General features: G+C 46.6%; 1 protein-coding gene across 1 annotated transcript; it reads left to right on the forward strand.

The window, feature by feature from the left end:
• The first annotated feature begins 3,538 nt into the window (after positions 1-3,538).
• LOC132385707 (zinc finger protein 234-like) lies at positions 3,539-12,495 on the forward strand. Its single transcript, XM_059957918.1, has 2 exons — positions 3,539-11,679; positions 12,404-12,495. Exon 1 carries the CDS (start codon positions 3,900-3,902, stop codon positions 5,082-5,084), a length of 1,185 nt encoding a protein of 394 aa, XP_059813901.1. The 5' UTR covers positions 3,539-3,899; the 3' UTR covers positions 5,085-11,679; positions 12,404-12,495.
• Positions 12,496-21,790: the final 9,295 nt, after the last annotated feature.

Raw genomic sequence — 21,790 nt, forward strand, 5'->3', positions numbered from 1 at the left:
ACCCGACGGTGCAGTCTGGGAGGTCAGGGACTGGGCCGTCTCCAGTGCCAGTACAATCACTCTCAGCTGAGCCTGGAGAGGGAGCAGGGACGGTTCCTGTTGGGTTACGGACATGAAGGTCCAAACCCGGGGTGACGCCATTGTCAAATTTCACCAAAAACAATCAGGCCAAACAACTTCAGGCAGAACTGCTCAGGATGACAAACAGACATCAGTGCACAGAAATGACAACTTTTAAAATCAAAAATAAACCAAAGTAAAAACAAATTTAAAACCAGCTCCTTTGCCTGGGGATGGGTGGAATGGAAATGGTCCCGACGCAAATGAGGTGGTTTCACACCGTCTGCACGACTCAGTCGCCCCATTGAAGGAGTGGCAGTGGCGATTGAGTTCGCACTGAGAGGGGGATTGGACACGGAGGGAAAGGCCTGATGAGGGTCGGTTTGATTGCCGAGGGGATCTGCTGTCTTGTCTTGTGGACTGGCCACTTACGGCTTCCTCACCGGCTCAGACACTGAAAGCCCGTGTTTACCTGCACCCCCCCCCCCACCCCGGATCCAGGCAGTCTCGTCCCCCTGGGAGATGAAAGAGAAAGTAAATTCACCCACTTACAACTGGACAATGAGATGTGTTAATTATTTGGAGAATGCAGATCAAACAATTAGTGAGGTTGTGGATGTCACCAAAACCGGTGTGTGGAGAAAGTGAGGGTTGTCTAAGGTTCCAGTGGGATCGAGACCAGTTGGGAAAGTGGGCCGAGGAATTGCAGGTGGATCTTAGCTGTCACTCAGAAACAGTTCTTCAGGGGGTCAAAGACCACTGAGACACGAAAGAGAGCTTTTCTTGGGCTCTGGATTCAAACAGACAAGACTGGTGCACTCGTACCAAGGCAGAATATAAGTTGTTGCTCCGCCACCCTGAGGGTGCAGTCAGCAATTAGGAGCAACTTCGCACCATCCTCCACAAGTCTGACTCACCAGTCAGGAAGCATTTTAATTCTTCATTCCCAGTCCTGTTCCGCCGTGTCGATCCGTGGACTCCTCTTGTGCCAAGATGAGCTCCTCTCCCCGTGGAGGAGCAACACATTATATTCCGTCTGGGTACCCTCCAATCTGATGGCATGAACATCGATTTCCGCTCAGGAGAACAAATTACCGTCACCCTCCTCTATGCCCCACTCTGACCTTGTACTTCTCACCTTCCTACACTCCTCCCGGGACCCTCCTCCTGCCCTCTCTCTGGTCCACTCTCCCCTCCTATCAGATTCTTTATTCTCCAGCCCACCCGTTCTTGACCTTCCCCACCCACCCGGCATCAAATTCCAGCTCGCCTCCTCTCCCCCACCACATTTCTCTTCTGGCACCTTCCCCCGTGCTTCTCTGCCCTGCAGAAGGCTTTCTGCCAAAAAAACGCCGTCTGTTTATAATTTTCTACAGATGCTGCCTGAGGTGCTGAGTTCCTGCAGCGTTTTGTGTGAGTCGCTTTGGATTTCCAGCATTTGCAGACTTTCTTCTGTTTGTTCCAGAAATCGCCGTCCGTGACCAGACGATCACATGCGCATGCGTAAGGGTCGCAGGGGTTTCGCGCGTGCGCACGGTGGACAAAAGGCTCGGTGACTCGGCGGCAGGTAGGAGCGGGGATCCGGGCGGATTATTATCGGTACCGGCGTCCGAACCGCGACCGGCCACACCTTTCCTCCGCACCCCGGGTAGTCCAAGTGCTTACCCCTCTCTCTACGCGGGCTCCGGGGAACTTGCTGCTGAGGAGCGCAGACGCTGGAGCCGTGGCGGATAGATGGGTCTCTTCTTCGTGTAGGTTTCTGGGTAATGAGGCAGCCATTGATCACAGGGCCAGCGTTTTCCCCGTTAGTCCGTAGGCCGTATTTGGAATCGCAGGGGGAGGGAAGGGGAATAGATGGATCACTCGGGCACCACCGAGCACTGAGGAGCTGACCTTCCAGTCAATAAAAATGTCAATTTTTACTGTATGAAAAGAAGGAAACAAAATCCTTACATCAGCTTTAGTCCTTGTGGAAATCACCTTTGTTCCATCTTGATCTGGACCTTTCTCCCTGTGAGAACTTGTTTAGTACCATTCGCTTTGGGTACATAATGATACCAATTACCTTTGGCCTGAGTAACAAGTGACCTGTAGCGTTCTCATCACAAATATGCCACACTCCAATGAGAACAAGGACTGCCCTCCCCATCATGTTCATTGGCATTGCCTCTGATGGGCTCTCCACCGTCAATCACCTGTGCGGAGGGGCAGAGTAATTTGAAACTCTCCAGGGTTTGCCATGTAACATCACATGCTCTTTGCAGTGCTGTCGTACATGACCAGAACTTGAAAAAATACCTATGTTTTCCCTAATTTATTTTTCTCAGAACGTATGGACCGAGTATTTGTCTGAAAGTTAAATGTTTAAACATCATGAAAACAGCACGGCATCAACAAAACACCAGCTGTGCAGCAGCAAAGGCTGTCTGTGTGGGAACATTTCAGTCACTGCGCAGCTCGGAATAATATGGGACAGAGAATAATACTAATGGAAGGAATCAGCCTGAGCTAAGTCACAGATTCAATGTCCCATTCTCACACAGACAGGAAATCTGTTGGGGAATTAGATGAACAGACCAGTTGCCGGCATCATGAGCAGTTGGAAGGAGAGTTTTTCCCCCAACTTGGGTTGATCCTCGCTGTAACAGTGTGATGTCAGAGTTCAGAAAGGAGATTAAAATTATTTCATAATATATCGGCTGTGAAAATTAATCAGATACAGGAGCAGAATGAGGTCGTTTGGCCCATCGAGTCTGCTCCACCATTTCATTACAGCTGATCCATTTCCAACTCAGCTGCACTCTCCTGCCTTCTCCCCATATCCCTTCCTGCCCTAACTAATCAAGAATCCATCACCCTCTTCCCAAAAATAGACCCAATTACTTGGACTCCAGAGCAACTCATAGCAGCAAATCCCACAGAGTCACCACGCTCCGGTTAAAGAAATTCCTCCTCATCTCCATTCTGAAAGAACAAAGCTCGATTTTGATGCTGCGTCCTCTGGTTTTCGACTCCCCCACTCTTGTCAACATACTCTCCACATCCACTCTATCGAGACTTTTCAATGTTCGATAGATTTCAATGAGGGCCCCTTCATTATTCTGAACTCCAGTGAGTAGAGGCCCTGAGCCATCAAATGTTCTTCATCTGACAAACCTTATAAGTCCTGAAATATTTTTGTAAATTTCCTTTGAACGCTCTGCAATGTAAGTACATCTGTTCTACTTAAGGGGCCTGAATCTGCTCTCAACAGTCCAAGTGAGGCCACACTTTATAAATACTCAACAACACATCCTGGCTTTTATATTCTCCTACTCTTCAACATTATTTCCTCTCTATTGAGAAAACAGTCTGCACTCTCATTGCCTCTAACAAAGTGGATGACCATACACTTCTCTGAATGATGAGTTTCATTCATTGATGTCTTTTGTAAATCTTTTTTACAGGTTAGAAATGACAAAAATTGTGTACAGGAATTTTAAACAGAACAACATGTCAGTTTGCTGTCTCTGCCCAGATATTTAAGGAGTTACTAGATATTTAACAATGTACCACTGTTGATCCTTGGAGATGAAGAATTTTGTCATCACAGCTGGAAAAGTGCTTTGTGTCTGAAATGAAGTTTTCTGTTGTAACTCACTGAAATCCACTGGAACCGGGAAGCTGAGAACACACCAGCATTTGTTCACTGGAGATCAGTTCTTCAACTACATTGATTGTGCAAGGGGTTTACTACATCTGATATTTGATTTGTGAATTGACAAAGAACTGTGGGAAGGGATTCACTCTTCACTCACTCATCTCACCTGCATGCACAACAGCGAGTTCACACTGATAAGATGTCTTTCACCTGCGCTGATTGTGGGAAGGGATTCACTCGGTCATCCTGCCTTCTGACACACCAGCGAGTTCACACTGGTGAGAAGCCGTTCACCTGCTCAGACTGTGGGAAGGGATTCACTCAGTCATCGCAACTGCGGAGACACCAGTCACTTCACACTGGGGAGAAGCCATTTGCCTGCTCAGACTGTGGGAAGGGATTCACTTGGTCATCTGAACTGAAGATACATCAGCGAACTCACACTGGGGAGAGGCCATTCACCTGTTCAGACTGTGGGAAAGGGTTTATTCGGTCATCTCAACTGAAGGTACATCAGCGAACTCACACTGGGGAGAGACCGTTCACCTGCTCAGTCTGTGGGAAAGGATTCACTCAGTCTTCTGTACTGAAGGAACATCAGCGAATTCACACCGCAGAGAGGCCATTCACCTGCTCAGACTGTGGGAAAGGATTCACTCATTCATCTGTACTGAAGGTGCATCAGAGAATTCACACTGGGGAGAGGCCGTTCACCTGCTCAGACTATGGGAAGAAATTCACTGACTCATCCAGGCTACAGGCTCACCAGCGAGTTCATACTGGAGAGAGGCCGTTCACCTGTTCAGACTGTGGGAAGGCATTTACTCGGTCATCTCAAGTGATGGTACATCAGCGGATTCACACTGGGGAGAGGCCATTTTCCTGCTCTGAATGTGGGAAGAGATTTATTCATTTATCTGACCTGCAGGTGCACCAGCGAGTCCACACTGGAGAGAGGCCGTTCACCTGCTCAGACTGTGGGAAGGCATTTACTCGGTCAGTTGAACTGAAGACACATCAGCGAATTCACACTGGGGAGAGGCTGTTCATCTGCTCAGACTGTGGGAAAGGGTTTATTCGGTCATATCAACTGAAGGTGCATCAACGAGTCCACACTGGGGAGAGACCGTTCACCTGCTCAGACTGTGGAAGGGGATTTATTCAGTCATCTCAACTGATGATACATCAGCGTATTCACACTGGGGAGAGACCGTACGCCTGTTCTGATTGTGGAAAGAGATTCAGTCAGTCATCCGACTTACAGACACACCGACGAGTCCACACTGGAGAAAGGCCATTTTCCTGCTCCCAATGTGGGAAGAGATTCTCTCAGTCATCCCACCTTGTGACGCACTACCGAGTTCACACTGGGGAAACTGTTTAAACAGGCGACAGGCTACAGGCTGGATATTTCACCATCACAGTTGCTGAATCAAGTTCAAAAGTGACTGTTGGTGCCGAACTCGGCAATTACTGCTGCTGTTTAACAAACCCAGTTCCGCACTCTGGTCACTGGGCGTGGGAGATATTCCTCGGCTAATGTTCCCGTTTAATGGGACTGGAGTTTAATGGTTTGGATCTGTGATGCAGAAATCAGTTCTAATTTAAATCCTGTCCACATCAACAGAATCTCCTTTCTCTCCCCTGACTATAATCTCCTATAGCTGCCACAAGGCCTAAATTTACACTTCCCTATTAAGCTTCAGAGTGGACAGTGCTGCCGGCCTTTCTGTTGCTTGCATGCCCCAACGGATCAACTCCCCACCCACCCCGCAGTATCCAACAAGGTGTTCTGCTGAGGAGAATGCCCACAGGACAGCCCTGCACTGACTTCCTAATGACCCTTACCTCTGCTGGTGGTCACGCTTCTCCTGTCCGAAGCTTGTACTCTGGGTGTGGCCATCTCTTCAGATGTTTCATTGATAGTATCTTCAGGCTCCCGAATGATCCTGAGTACATCCAACTCTCTGAACCAGTCAGTCCGGCACTGTAATTGGGTGCACTTCCTGCAAATAGTCATCGGAAAACTGTCAGATGTCCGGAGTTCCCACATCTGACAGGAGGAGCATCCCATCGTGACTGCCCTGCACCAAAATACACCACTGTCTGAATGAATTAACATATGCAAGAAAACATCGAACGTGAATGGGTCAATGACAGTGGAAGTAGAGTGATCAATTGTCTGTGTTTTTGCCATGAGGTCGAAGGAATAGATGTTGCCATTTTATGAAGCTGCTCTGTAACCCGCATTTTGTGAACTGATTACTATGGGATAACCTAATCAGATCAACTGAACACAAGAAGTTACTGGTATGCTCATTGTAAGCCTGAAATCACTCTTACATAATCTGTGTATCATGTACACTGACAGGTTTGCAGAAGTAATCTCGTTATCTCTGAACCTGAAGTCACTCTGAGATAAGGTGTGGATTACGTACAGTGGCAGTTCTGCAGAAGGAATCTCGATATTTCTGCTGAGAGTCTGAGCGACACAGTTTGTCTGTTTGGAACCATAGTGGAGGAGAACAAAATAAATTACCTTTGGCATGAAGTTGTGTAGCCCTTGGACTACATCCAATGGAAATCTGTTAGTCATCAGCCTGATGGACCTCAGCCAACAAGAATGAGATGCGTCCTCTGAACTGATAAGATTTGTTTCAAATGTTTCAAATAAGGCTTGTTTCAAAACAAGTAAAGAGTTTCAAATGCAAAGGTGTGATAACTCCTGAGACTAACTATCACAAGGAAGAACCCCCAAGGAAGGGATTGGAGGAGAAATGATCGATCATTTGGATACAGTGGGATCCCCTGTTTCAGTGTTGTGAATTTGAGAAGTGGTCAGGGTGTGTATTAGTACAGAGGGAGCAGTGGAATTCATGTTTTAAGTTGTTAGCCTGGGGTCAACATAGTTACTTTGTTGTTTGTGCAGGAAAAATAAAATGCGAGCTGAGATTGATTACGAGTTGCCTGGTGAGTTTCCAAACTGATCTCAGTTGATGAACGGTGAACATATTTTTGCGCCCTGGGTGAACTCGAAAAGAAAGAAAAATGGTCTGGGACCCTGGTGACGAGTTGAACCACACAGTAGGTTAGGATATTAAAATGTGAAAGGGAAAGGACGGGCAGAACCCAAGGATTCAGAGGATTTCAGAGATTACTTTCATGGTTAATTATGAAGGAACTGGTCAGATTATGAGGAGTGGTTAGAAAAGTTTGACAGCCAAGGGTCCGGGACTGTGGAGGAAGAATTGTGAAAAGTAGTTAGTGAAAATAAATTAAAGAAATTACAGGGGATTAAAAATATTGTAATGTGATGTTTGTTGGATGATCCAATTGAAGTGAAGGGAGAAAAAACTGAAACTGGCGGAGGAATTGTGTAAGTGTAGGGAAGAGTTAGAAATTCTGACGGAGCAGCATCAGGTGAATTTGATCCACATGAGTCAGTTTCAGGCTCAGTGTGAAGCGTTAACAAGAGAAAATGAGAAAACTGAAGAGGAGTATAAACAGGCGGATACAGAATTAGAGAAAGGAAAAGTCAGGGTCGGGATTTACGGCTGTTGTGAATGTCATGAAGAAATCGGCAGATGAGAGGAAAGGCTGCACTGATCGCAAGTGTTTAAAGCAGATGGAAAATCTGCAAAGTGAACTCTCAGCTCGGAGAGGAGTGATATCTGCGAGGACTGACGATGATGGTGATGCAGATTGGGGTGATTTAACGTATGAAGAGACGCTGATGAGGTAATCGTAGCCTTTGGCCTGAGTCAGATATGGTCAGGTAGTGTCCAAATTTCATAGAGTGTTTCAACCCTTAACCTCTACACTGTCCAGCTGGTGGATCAGAAGTCAGGGCCAAGTCACTGCCCATATAACCATATAACAATCACAGCACGGAAACAGGCCATCTTGGCCCTCCTAGTCCGTGCCGAACCCTTAATCTCACCTAGTCCCACCTACCTGCACTCAGCCCATAACCCTCCACTCCTATCCTGTCCATTCCTCCCATCTGTTCCTGACCTCGAGCTCAACCCCTCTCTCCAGCTCCGTACCCAGTATGGGGCTCTTTCTGCTCCCTCCCCCATCCTGCTTCCTTGTTGTTCTTTTCATCAAGGCCCAGCACAGACAGTAGCCTCCATGCTGACCGTGCCGGGAACCCACTACAGTCGATCTCCATGAGGAACAGCCACGTCCGCCACCTTTGTCCCTGCACTCCGGGACTAACAGTGTCAAAGCCAGGATTACTGGGGAAGTGGCCCGCCTCCCAGCAGGTTTTTCCGAGAGTGGGTGCCCCAATGGTACCTGTAGTAATGGAGGGACTGCAGGACACACCAGAGCCGGGGGTGTGGGGCGTGTGTGACACGGTATTCTGACCCTTTGACGTGGCCCAATTGAGTGCTGGAGTGGTGAATGAGATGATTCTCGGAAACTTTTCCAGTGCATTCAGCAGACAGGATAGCTCACGGTTTGTATGAAACGGAGGAAGGGAAGCTAACCCTTCTTTGTCTAACTTCAGCTTTCCCTTCAGCCCTGCCGGAGGAACAGGCACCCTCCCAGGGGACACGGGGTGATGTTCAGAAGGCACCATTAGAAGCTGCTGGACTAATAGAGGTGACAGTGGGGGTTTTGCATAACTGCAGACAGTGAAAAGGAAGGAACCTTCTATATTTGTGATGAGGTTGTGGCCGGTTTTCTCGAATGTTTTTGGTCCTACTTTGGATACGCAGAATTTGACGCCGTGACAGAGTAGGAACTGGCCGAGGAACTTGGTATCGCACAGTACCGAGGAAAGCAGAAGGGTGTGTGAAATGATTGATCCATTCAAATCCCACACATGCTGAAGCATGGGCTCTCAGAAGGATGATGCGAATGAGGGAAAGTGAGTGAGGGAGAAAGGTACTGAGGAGGATAAGGGGAAACAGGGTTCGAAAACGACCCGATAACAGAACAAAGTTTGCAGTGGCAGAATGAAGGGAGAAGGGGGTGGGGATGGCCAATCAGGATGAGCTCAACAACGCCACCTAATGGCTGAGTAGTCAAAGACGTGGTTGGAATATCTACGTTCCCCCTGTTGTGAATACTGGATCCACAAAGAAATGATGCAATTCTGGACACGAAGTTTATTTTGGCATTGATTGCCCACAACCCAGGTGGGTTGGGACTTGTCAGCATGTAACGATGGCCTATTGCCCCAAGAAGGTCAATTGTGTTAATATAATGCCCATGGTGCTGACGAAAAGCCACGACTTGAATCCAGAGTTACCTACGGGGTCTCCAAGTTACATGTGTGTTCACCACATGGTCGGATGATGCAGCTGGACCCCTTGTTGAAACTAAAGTAGGAATCCGCCCCATAAAATTTCTTGTAGATGATAATAAGGTAGATGGCGTTGTGGAAAGCTTGTTTCAAAGCTTGCGGAGTGATTTCGGTCAGTTAGAAGAGTGGGCTGAACGATGGCAGATGGAGTTTAATGCTGATAAGTGTGAGATCCTATATTTGGGTAGGAATAATCCAAATAGGACATAAATGATAAATGGCAGGACATTGAGGAATGCAGTAGAACCTGTAGAACCAAGGAATAATGGTGCATAGTTCGCTGAAGGTGGAATCTCATGTGGATCGGGTGGTGAAGAAAGCTTTTGGTATGCTGGCCTTTATAAATCAGAGCATTGAGTAATGTTAAAATTGTGCAATGCATTAGTAAGGCCGAATTTGGAGCATTGTGTACAGTTCTGGTCTCCGAATTATAGGAAAGAAATCAACAAAATAGACAGAGAACAGAGCATATTTATTAGAATGTTACCTGGGTTTCAGCACCTTATTTACACGGAAAGGTTGAACAAGTTACGTCTTTATTCTTTGGAGCAGGGGTCAGCAACCTTTACCACTGAAAGAGCCACTTGGACCCGTTTCCCACAGAAAAGAAACTACTGGGAGCCGCAAAACCCGTTTGACATTTAAAATGAAATAACACTGCATACAAAGTTTTGTTTTGCCTTTATGCTATGTATAAACAAACTATAATGTGTTGCATTTATGAAATTGATGAACTCCTGCAGAGAAAACGAAATTACATTTCTGCATGCAACAAAAACATTTTGAACTCCGAAAAAAAGACGTTGGGTTGAAGGTTACTTTTAAGTAAAATACTCAACGTCTATTTGAGTCCTTCTTGTATTTATGAAAAACGCCAAACTTAAATTTGCCGCCAGCAGCAAACCAAAAATAACGTCAGCCAGCTGTCAACCTGAAAAATAAAAGGACTATTTCACTGAACAATGAAAACATATGAATATACGTAAAATAATAGGCAATTAAAATATTTATCATACTTGTTCAGGTTGACTCACACCTGACAATGCAGTCGTATTCAGTAGAGATGAATCGATGCTTAGGGGAGTGACCGGGAAGGATAATGTGTTTTTTTCCTCTCTGAACTCACAAAAGCGTTTCCCAAACGATGTTTGCATTGCGATGATTGCAGAATGTAAATACTCCGAATTTATCATGTCGTGACCTTGTTTGAACTCTCTCAAATTGGGGAAGTGAGACAATGTGCCTTTCTGTAAATCTCTGGCAAGCAACGTCAACTTGCGCTCGAATGCCAAAACATCCTCCAACATGTGCAGGGCTGTACGTCCTTTCCCCTGAAGAGCTGTGTTCAGCGTGTTCAGGTGCGCTGTCATGTCTACCATGAAGTGTAGCTTTTCCAGCCACTCTGGCTGTTCCAGCTCAGGAAAGTTGAGCCCTTTGCTGCCCAGGAAAGTTTTCACTTCTTCCAGACACGCGACAAAGCGTTTCAGCACCTTCCCTCTGGACAGCCAGCGATAAAAACACGTTGTAGCGGTGTCAGTAAACTGCAGTCAAAGATAGCTTTATTCGAACTAAACAGCCTTGCTTTTAAGCCTCCCTCAACCCACCCCCCATGGGCGCGGATGCTGCAAAAGACACGTACTCACAAACCCCCGTAGGCTATCTCCCTCAGCCTGAACACTGGCTAATTGTGAGCCGGTTCGGATGTGTCAGGAAATGGGTCGCCACAACGTCTTATTTAGATTGTACAAGATCACCATAATCTTCAAATTTAGAATTACATTTCAAAAACTAACAAACTAACATAAAATACATTTTAATTAAATACTGACCATGTAGCGGTGTGCTACACGCAGCGCTAAAATTACGACACGGAGTCGGTAACTGCAGTCGTAGGAAAAAACTTTATTCGAAAACTTCAGCCTCACTTTTAAGCCTCCCTCAACCTGCCCCCCATGGCGCAGAGGCTCCAAAGCTCTGTGCTCGCAAACCCCCGTAGACTATCTAATTGTGAGTCGGTTCAGATGTGCCAGGAAAAGGGTCGCCACAACCAATTATTTCCCAAAGCAACAGGGAGCCGCAGCACAGACGTAAAAGAGCCACATGTGGCTCCGGAGCCGCGGGTTGCCGACCCCCACTTTGGAGCATAGAGGTTTGAGTGGGGACTTGATAGAGGTATTTAAAATTATGAGGGGGATAGATAGAGGTGACGAGGATAGGCTTTTTCCATTGAGAGTAAGGGGGATTCAAACAAGAGGACATGATTTGAGAGTTAAGGGACAAAAGTTTAAGGGTAACACTAGGGGGTATTTCTTTACTCAGAGAGTGGTAGCTGTGTGGAATGAGCTTCCTGTAGAAGTAGAAATAGTAGTGTATATATATACATATGGTTAATAATGCAGGAGAGTCTCGAACCACCCTAAATTGGCTTTTAATGCAACACATTGGGAAACAGAAGATGCAGTTATTATGAATGAATTTACGTGACACTCACGTGTGTGGGAGTACCGTTGATATACATTCGAAACTTTGAGATTTTTTAATATATTTAATCTTGTAATGTGCTCAATAGACCCTGCATTATCCCAGATTGCTTTGCTGTATGCTAACTGAGGACGTGGAAGGAGGCGTGTGACTTTGGCTTCGAAGGACAAAAAATAAGATGATCAAAGTAAATATGTTATTATGACCTGAATTCACTTTTGTGTTGAAAATGCATTTTTGTGTCAGTCTCCCACGCAGCTGTATCCACCCCCACCCCCACGTTTCTTTGTAACGTGTGAAAGTGCACTGTTTATTTTAAGTTTTGCAATTATTTTGTGGCACGAAACAGCTGTGGAATTGGGGACAATATTTCTGTTCCGTTTTTATTTGTTTTTGTGCATTTCGTGCGGAAGAGGAGTTGTTGATGTTTTTTTCTTGGTTTCGAGGCTATATGGTGAAGAAGAATCACAGGATTGTGTACTGCATACATATTCTGATAATAAATATAATGAAATGAAGGAATGAAAGAATGATACAAACATGGATTTTTGTACTGTCTTGTGTGTGTGAGAGAGAGAGAGTGTTTGTGTGTGTGTGTGTGTGTGTGTGTGTGTGTGTGTGGGTGGGTGCGCGCGCGCGTGCGTGTGTGTTTCGTTGTGTTTCCTTATTTGTTTTCCATGTAATTGATATTAAGGACACCCGAATTCCACACTGGCAATGTGAAATCCTGGTTGAGCAGATGGAAATCCGTGCATCTGTATTCAGAGATAGATGCCTACATTTCAGGAGAAAGTTACTCATTGGTGTACCGTTACGTTTGGGAATTTGAAATTAACTATTTTGTTAAGACTGGAATAATTTGAGAGCAATCCTAAAAATTGCTTAACTAACAAGATATTTTTCTTTTATAGAACAGAAAAGATGTTCAAGACTTTTGACAACTTGGTTAGAGTCCCCCAAACACAAACTAATCCAAGAGTTCATACTCTCGAGGAGAATGATAATAGTAGGTGATTCAATACAATTTGACAAGCTACAATGACATAATTTACTTCAGTATAATGTTTCTCAATTGGCTCCATTGAAGTACATATTTAGAGTGGGAGAATATTGAATTGATAAGAAACCACTGAAGGTTCAGTCACCTTTGTTGGGACAAACTAATTCACACAAACAGTCCAAACATTGCACTAGTTAATTATTTAATCTCAATCTGTCACCACGGAGATTGCATCTGCCTGACGTAATTGGTTTGTAAATAATTTTAAAACAGCTATTTTTAAATCTGTTAAAATGTGTCCCTGTGGAGTCGCTAAATGGTATTAAAAACCGTAGGCATGGCTGCCTTTACATTTCATTCCAAGAGATCGCCTGTAGCACAGTGGGGACAGGTCATTGGACAGAGAAAATGCCGGCAATTTTGGATAGGTACAGAAGTGTGGAGAAAATACTGTACGTGTTCATCGCCGTCATTGGAGTTCCTGGTGAGTGAACAGAGCAATTCATGTCTGGTATTTCTGTGTGTTAACCATGTGAATCTGACAAGCTTCTAACTTGATGATCATTGTAGAAATATCCGTTAGAGATATTGATCCTGTCAGTTCAACACTCTGACTTTTCATATTTAATGACAAGCGGAGCTAAACTCCTGTCTCTCATCAAACTCACGGGATCGACTCGAACGTTGTTCTTGCCTTCAATGACACCCTGTCCGGAGTTGTCCCAGTGTGGGGACAGGCAGCTCTCCCGCAAGCTGTGACTGGGATGTGTTTACATTGTAAAGTTCACTGTTTCTGAGTTATCGATCAGAGAGAACCCCTGGTCCTGTGTTTCATGTCTCCCTGTGGAGTCTGTCACACTCGGATCTCACTGCCTGTCGGTCAATAATTGGGTCTGATCATCTGAACCAGGGTCCACGGATCTGCTGACGATAGTTATCGAATTGAACTGCGCTGTGGAATTAATCCATTAACGGAGCCGCTCAGCCTCAGGTTGCTCAGTTGTTCCTGCTTTCCCTCTGAGACGCGTCGTAAATTTTCACCAGGACACCTCTTCATCCTGGAGAAAAGACTCGGCCCAATACCAAAGTTTGTTCAATTCCATGTACAGAATGCTGCCTGGCCTGCTGAGTCCCTCCAGTGTTTTGTGTCTGTTCCTGTCCTCTGTATGCCTTATCGCCCCCCTCATTTTCGAGTTCCCAGGGGCCAGGTCAGTCACGGTTAAATCAGTGAAACCGGCCAGGTCAGGGACAGGAATCGGGATCAGCACCGACCTATGTTGTTCATGAAGATCGCTTTTATCGCCGACGATTGTCCACACATTGTCTTATCACCACACTGAAGAAGGCAGGTCAGAGACAGTGTGACCAGTGTTCCATGTTAGGTTAGCAGCCGTGCACTGACTCCACAACGCCTGGTCTTCAGCTGAAACCCGATCCCTTGAGGAATGCGTTCAGTAATGCCCACTGTCTGTTATCTCTCTCTCCCTCACTCTCTCTGCTCCCTCGCCCTCCCACCTCCCCTCTCCCTGGTCTCCCTCCCCCTCTCCCTCCTTTTCTCCCCCTTTCCCACACGCAGTGAATTTATTGGCAATTGTGATCCTGTCTCGGGGAAAGTGCGGCCTCTCTACCTGCACCACTCGCTACCTGGTGGCCATGGCAGCGGCGGATCTACTGTCCATTGTCACCGCGGTCATTCTGTGGCAAATCAAATCCTATTACTTCCGGTGGAGTTTTCTGGACATCACTCCTGTGTGCAGTGTTATCGATGTTCTGTTGTTCACAGCCACAAACTGTTCTGTCTGGTTCACCGTCGCTTTCACCTTTGACCGGTTTGTCGCCATTTGCTGTCAGAAGCTGAAAACAAAATATTGCACCGGGAAAACTGCAGCTGTGGTTCTAACAACAATCGGCGCACTGTTCTATCTGGAAAATGTTCCCCGATACTTCACACGGCAACCCAGGGTGATCATCGACAATGTACCGTGGTTTTGTGATCTCAGGGACAATGTTTTCACTGACCCCAGGTGGATAGGATATGACTGGGTCGATACGATTTTAGTTCCATTCCTCCCTTTCGCTGGGATCCTGCTGCTCAACGCTCTGACAGTTAGACACATTTTAGTGGCCAGTCGGGTCCGTAAGGGGCTAAAGGGTCAGAGCAAGGGGGAGAACTGCAGTGACCCGGAGATGGAGAGCAGGAGGAGGTCTGTGATTTTACTCTTCACCATCTCCGGCAGCTTCATCCTCCTGTGGATGACAGTGGTTGTAAATTTTATATATTATCAGGTCTCAGGGGAAGGATTCAGTTTCAATGATTCTGAATGGATCTTTATCTACGTCGGGGTTTTGCTGAGTGATTTCAGCTGCTGCACCAACACATTTATTTACGCGGTGACTCAGTCAAAATTCAGGGAACAGATAATTAGGTTGGTGAAATATTCTGTCCCCTCGGTGCTTCATTTTATTAATAAAGCTGCGTCCTGAGCCCAAGCCGGACGCGACCACAATTTCTCCAGTCCGGAGGCAAACTTCTCACATTCACCGCCTGATCTCGCAGTTGTTATTCCGGGGCCGACTGTCCGACTGACCAGCAGGTCTGGGACATTAGGATAGTGTGTTTCTGGGGAGGGGCAAAGCACTGTCCTGGACTCGCCAGATGTTAGTCAACGAACTACTTTGAAATGCCAGCTATCCATTGGTCTGGGAATATGTCCATTTATCCCTATTCCCGCCCACCAACCTCACAGACCGACTTTCCCACAAGACAGCTGGTGTTCTAGTCTGATGCTGGTAGGATAATCAAATGTCAAACGCACCAGTTTCCGCCTTCCGCTTGAATGATTGGCTAACGTGCATATAAATAGGGCGGGTATTGGATACATTGTGGTTGGTACTCCAAACTAATGCACGTTCCCGCCACTAACTGGACTGGAATATGGTGTAGAGGATTGGGAAATAAAACCCTTGCTGCTTCTTTGTTCTAATGAAAACTGAATTACACTCCAAAAATCCTACAGATTGTATCACGTGAAGCCCAATAGAGAGAATCAAATTAAACTCATTCCCACTACTGAAATGAAAGATATCCGCCCCCAACGATTGGAATGAAATCTGTATTTCATTTCTGTCTACCTGATCACCTTCACCCTGAATAGTGTGTGTTCAAGTGCTTCATAATGACAAAAACTACATGACCCAGTATGAAGTTTTCGAACACGACATAAGGAATAATTCATTATAATCGGGCTAATTCAGCTCGTATCAATATAATTCCTTCCCTTCTTGTTTTTACCCGGATCTCCCATGAACCGAACACAGGGGTTCTCTAAAGGTGCCTCCCCTTGTGCCCAGTATCCCACGAAATTTATAATAAGCCCTTAATTCTTAACCTTTCAAAACCTGATTTGCAAAGTGGAAGGTTTGAATCTACAGTTGAATCTTCAACAGCTTTTGCAGCGAAATAGTCAACCCGTTCATTCACACCCAATTCTGAATGGATGCCCAATCCAAGTGAACCACAATATTCGACAAATGAACCACAATTGCTCACATCCGCAAATCGGTGTGTACCCCGTACTGTGTACATCTGCAAATTACTGTGCATCCCATATTGGGCGACGCATTCCGTAATCTGTGTACATCCCAAATCCATGTTCAACCCCAAATCTGTGTGCCCCTCCAAATGCGCAAGCAACCCGCAAATCAGTGTGAACACCCAAATCCGTGTGCACCCACAAATCTGCGCACATTCTGAAACAGGAGCGCACTCCATAATCATTTTGCACACCAACCAGGTGAAAGCTCCACATGCAGATCATCTAATCCCAAAGCATCATTTTCAAACAGTACACAAAACGGCTGACTCGATAATAAGCACTCGCACGCAACCCACAATTCTTGTGTAAATCCAAATCCGCTGGCGTACGCTGATCCCATATTCGACAACACAGAAATAAGAGAGCACCACAAAATCTATGTGCACCCGTTGAAAGGACAAAGTACAGGGGTTATAAACGTATCGGAAATTAAAACCCGTCACAACTCCAAATCCGCAGTCTCCAAAAAATCTGTGAGAACACCGAAATCGGTAAACATCGCCATAAAGCCCGAAAGTAATGAAAATCTGTGCCAGCCCCAAATCAGTGCGCACCCAAACACCTCACATGCATAATATCTTGTCTCAGAGCAAGAATCATTTCAAACAGTTTAGAAAATGGCTGTATCAACATTAAAAAAAAATCCCCAGCCACCCAGTTGTTTGTTTGCACCTCCAGATCGGCCGAAACCCCAAATCTGGATGCAACCTTAAATCCGTGTGCAGTCCTACCTCCGACTGCACAATCCTAAATCTGCGTGCATCCCCAAATACAAATCCCCCCACCCAAAGCCGTGTGCCCTCCATAGTTGCCGACAAACCGCTAAATCTGGTCCCCAGGTAAGTGCGCCCCCACATGTTCGGGAATACAGCCATGAACTCGTGCGCATCCCTAAACGCATGCGCACCACCAAGGACCACGATTGTCGTTCCAAATCAGTGCGCACAACAGACCTGCTGACAACCCCATATGTGCATGAGATTATCTCAGAACAAAAAATGAGTCGCATTGAGAATCTGCCTCGACGTAAAAACTCCGAACCCAGTCCAAAATCCGTGTGGAAATCTTGATGTGCAAGACCTTCACGTGCTGCCACGTATGCACCCCGATATTTGAAAGCGGACATCACTAAATCCGCGTGTATTCCCATGTTCGACAACGCACACTAAATCTGCGAACATTTGGGTGCGCATCTTTCCATCTCTCTCTCTCTCTCTCTCTCTCTCTCTCTCTCTCTCTCTCTCTTGTGGCGATTGTGATCCTTCGGCCTCTCTACCTGCACCACTAGCCACCTGCTGTCCATGGCAGCGGCGGATTTACTGACCATTGTCACCGGGGTCATTTTGTATCGAATCACATTGTATTACTTCCTGCGGAGTTTTCTGGACATCACCCCTGTGAGCACTGTTATCGGTGTACTGATTGTCACGGCCATACATTGTTCCGTTTGGTTCACCGTCACTTTCACCGATTTGTCGCCATTTGCTGCCAAAAAACTGAAAACAAAATATTGCACCGGGAAAACTGCGGCTGTGGTTCTGACAACAACCGGCGTACTGTCCTGTCTGAGAAACGTTCCCCGATTCTTCATATGGGAACACCGGATTATCATGGACAATGTACCGAGGCTCTGCATTATCAAGGACCATTATTTCACTGGTTGGTGGGATATGACTGGCTCGATACGGTTTTAACTCCGTTCCTCCCTTTCGCTGGGATCCTGCTGCTCAACGCTCTGACAGTCAGATACATTTTAGTGGCCAGTTGGGTCCGTAAGGGGCTGAAGGGTCAGAGTAAGGTGGAGAACCGAAGTGACCCGGAGATGGAGAGCAGGAGGAGGTCTGTAGTTTTACTCATCGACCGGCAGTCCGGGACGTTAAGTTAGTGTGTGTGTCGGGAGGGGCAAAGCACCGTCCAAGAGAGTCAGAACCTCATTCTTCCCGCCAGATGCCAGACAAAGAACTACTCCGGAATGCCGCCCGCACATCCGTCTGCGGATATGTCCATCTATTCCCATTCCGCTCACCAACTTCACTGTCAGACATTCCCACAAGACGGCGCGGGTCGAGTCAGATGCACATTTACTAACCTAATATGAATCACACCAGTCCCTCCCATCTCCTTGAATGATTGGCTAAGTTAAGAAGTAGGTCAGGCTTTGGATTTACGACGGGTGACACTCCAACATAAAGGCGCATTCCCGTGATCAGCTGGGCGGGACTGTGGTGTAGAGAACTGCGAAATAAAATCCTCACTGCTTCTGTCTTCTAACGAAAGCTAAATTATTGCCAACAAATCCTATCAATTATAGGTAATGAAACACAATACGGCGAATTTAATTAAAGACCCACCTATGACTTAAGAGAGCGGCTAAATGAAATCAATCAAGCCCCCCCCCCCCCCCCCCCCCCACCAGATTGCACTCAAGCCTGCATGATTACTTTCCAGATTTGCTTCACCTGTGTTCAGACGTTTCTTAATGAAAAAACCTACACGATCCGGAAGCATGTTTTGCTACATGACAAATGTATAATTAAGCATAGTAAGTCATGGGGATATAATTCCTTCCCTCCTTGTTTCTCCCATAATCCCACGACTTTCATGCTCCCATTCCAGTTCATGTCAATATAATTCCGTCCGTTCTTGTTTTACCCCTTTCTCCCCATACACCCAACACGTTTATGTAGTCTGTAAAGGAGTACTCATTTTCCCATCAGTCTTTCCATAAGCTCCTAATTACCATCAAACATAACTCTGAACTTCTGATTTTTTAAATGAAGGGTCTTTATCCACAGTCGAACTTTTGTAACTTACAGTCAACCCACTCATTCCCCTCAATACCTTTGTGTGCAGGGACCTATAAGAAGAAAATATATAAACAAGTACTTGAATATGAATTAATGCCTGCTGGGTTTCCAACAGTAAATCTGACCGACTGCTAGAATATCGTGTTCAAAAGTCATCAAAACATCAAAGTATCTGAACAATTATAACGTTACGTGGGAAGAAATTTCTCCGCCAACGTTCAGCCTAAAATGATGGCAACTAATTCTGCGCGTTATGCTGATAAATGGCTGCAAAGTAATTTCTCTGTCATTGTCTACACTTCAGGCACAAAAATGGGCTACTCCAACATTCCCAGTTAAATTATCTTTCGTTCCACCTGTAAAAAATGTTAAAAACTTGACATGATTAGTGTAACGCTTAGGGCTATCGGCTTGCATTTGTCTCGGGGAAAATCCGTCCTCCCGCCAAACCGTATCTCCCGTTTGTGTAGATGCTGTGTAATGCACACTGGTACAAACTCGCACATTCAATATCAGACAGCACAGAATGTACGTTTTATAGATTACTCTTTATAAATTTTTCAGGAACTAGGTAAGTAATAGAGTTACAATATAAAAAGAAAGAAAAGGGCGCCAGAACTTTTTTTTTAGAGTTCAATCAGTTCGTGCACAACCGTTGGAGCTCAGTTATCGAAACCTTCTGTCCACCATTCGATCTTCTCCGACCTCCTCGACCCGCCGCCTGGGACCAACCTGGGACCAAAGGGTCCAGCACGTCCTTCCTCTTCGGTTCTCCTCCCGAACCTGCGCACTGACTCCAGGCTCCCACACATGCAAACAGAACAACATCGCTTCCACTGGTTAGTTCCTCCGTTATCAATAATTATAACCCAAACATTTCAACTAAACATGGCATTACCAAATCAGTTACCCACGAAGACGCCATTTATCTATAACGTTACAGAGAAGCCATTTTATATATGCAGTTAACAGTTAACATTAGAGTTAATAATCTGAGGTCCCTGTATTCTCCCACCTCCCCCACCAAATTAAGTCATGCCCTCATGACGTTCAGATAATTCGCCAACCCCTCCTGCAGAACACACCGCCCAATCTAAGTGCAGAAAGCAGTAGCATCACTCCCCAAAACAGTGGAGATCACACCCTGCTCCCCAGGTGCCACATAGGTCAACCTGTCTGGGGGATGCCTAGTACTTTCAGCCCTGAGCACTCTGTCCTCTAAATCTTCCACCTCGGACAATACGGGAGACCAATAGTGCCTACGAGTCGAACCCTCCCGCGAGCGGTCACCCAAACCCCTCTGCACCTCGGAACCCTCTATCTCTTGCTTGGGCGGCACATCCTTTATTCCAACGCCCTATGGTACCCCCGACTGCCCATCACTAGCCCCCTTACCCCATCCAACCTAGTGGGAGAAGGACCGGGAGCCTCCCGCTCCATCAAGGGGGCGTCAGCGAACGGCAGCATGTACCGATCGTCGGATTCATCATCCTCCGAGTCAGTGTCCCTCACAGGGACTGGGCCCGGTCCCGACTCTCCCGGTGTGGGCTCTTCCTCCACCCTGCGTGGACGCAGAGTCCTGGTACAGGATGCAACAGGCACCTCGGGCTCCCGCTGTAGCTGTACATCTCGCAGCAGGGGTAACAGGTGATTCCGATGGAGAATCTTGACGGGCCCCCTCCCATCCTTGAGCCTCACCCGGAAAACCGGGAGATTTGGCATCTGAGTCTCTACTACACAGGGCATGCAAGACCAGCGATCAGCCTCCTTGTGTTTCCCAGGTAGTCCCAAATTCCTTATGAGGATTCAATCTCCCGGCAGTAGTTGGGAGAACTTCACCTTCTGGTCAAACCTCCTCTTACTTCCCCGACTCTGCTCGGCGGCCGCCTCCCTCCCCAGCTCATAAGCTATTTGTAGTTCTTTCTTCATATCAGACACATACTTCAAGTGGGTTTCGGCGATACTTTAACTGCATCCGTCCCAAAAACAGAGATCAATGGGCAACCTTGCATCTCTCCCAAACATCAAATAGTTGGACGAATATCCAGTAGCTTCATTTCGGGTTCAGTTGTAACAGTGAACCAGATGTCTAATATGTTGACTCTATCAACTCTTTTTGCTGATCTACAGAGTTCCCAGCATGTCTGGCAGCGTCCGATTAAACCCCTCCGGCTGGGGATCGCCCTGCGGATGATAGGGCATAGTCCTCGATTTCTGAACCCCCAACATACCCAGTATCTCGTAGATGTGCTTACTCTCAAAGTCTCGACCCTGGTCACTATGTATCCACCGGGGAAGGCCATAATGCACAATATAGGACTTTCGCCACCGGAGTCGCCATTTGATCTTTGTAGGGAACGCTTGAGCATACCTGGTGTAGTGGTCTGTGGTGACTAAGACGTTCGCCGTATTGCTGGCATCGGGTTCCATGGCAGAGAAATCCACTCACACCAGGTCCAGCGGCCCCTCACTTTGCCAGTGTGACAACGGAGCAGCCTGCACAGGCCGCGTCTTCCGGCGTATGCAACAAATGCACGACTTTATCCACCACCGCCTTCATTCGGGGCCAGTAAAACCTGTATTTGAGAAATCCATAGATCTACTCCACCCCCGACTGTCCAAAATCATCGTTCAAGGACGTCAACACAATATTCCGATACTTCTCGGTCCGGGGGTGACGTGACCCGGTACAAAAATTTTTTCCCCAAATTCAGCTGAGGCCATTCTCTCAATAACGGAGGCACTGAAGCGTATTTTGTCTTCCCCGCCCAGATCACCCTTTTTACACCGCGCGCCAACTACTCCACCCCCGAATGTCCAGACTCATCGTGCAGTGACTTCAACACAATCTTCCGATACTTCACGGTCCGGGGGTTGGTCCGGGGGTGACGTTAC

Source organism: Hypanus sabinus (genome assembly GCF_030144855.1).
Source record: "Hypanus sabinus isolate sHypSab1 chromosome X2 unlocalized genomic scaffold, sHypSab1.hap1 SUPER_X2_unloc_10, whole genome shotgun sequence".
NCBI lineage: Eukaryota > Metazoa > Chordata > Chondrichthyes > Myliobatiformes > Dasyatidae > Hypanus > Hypanus sabinus.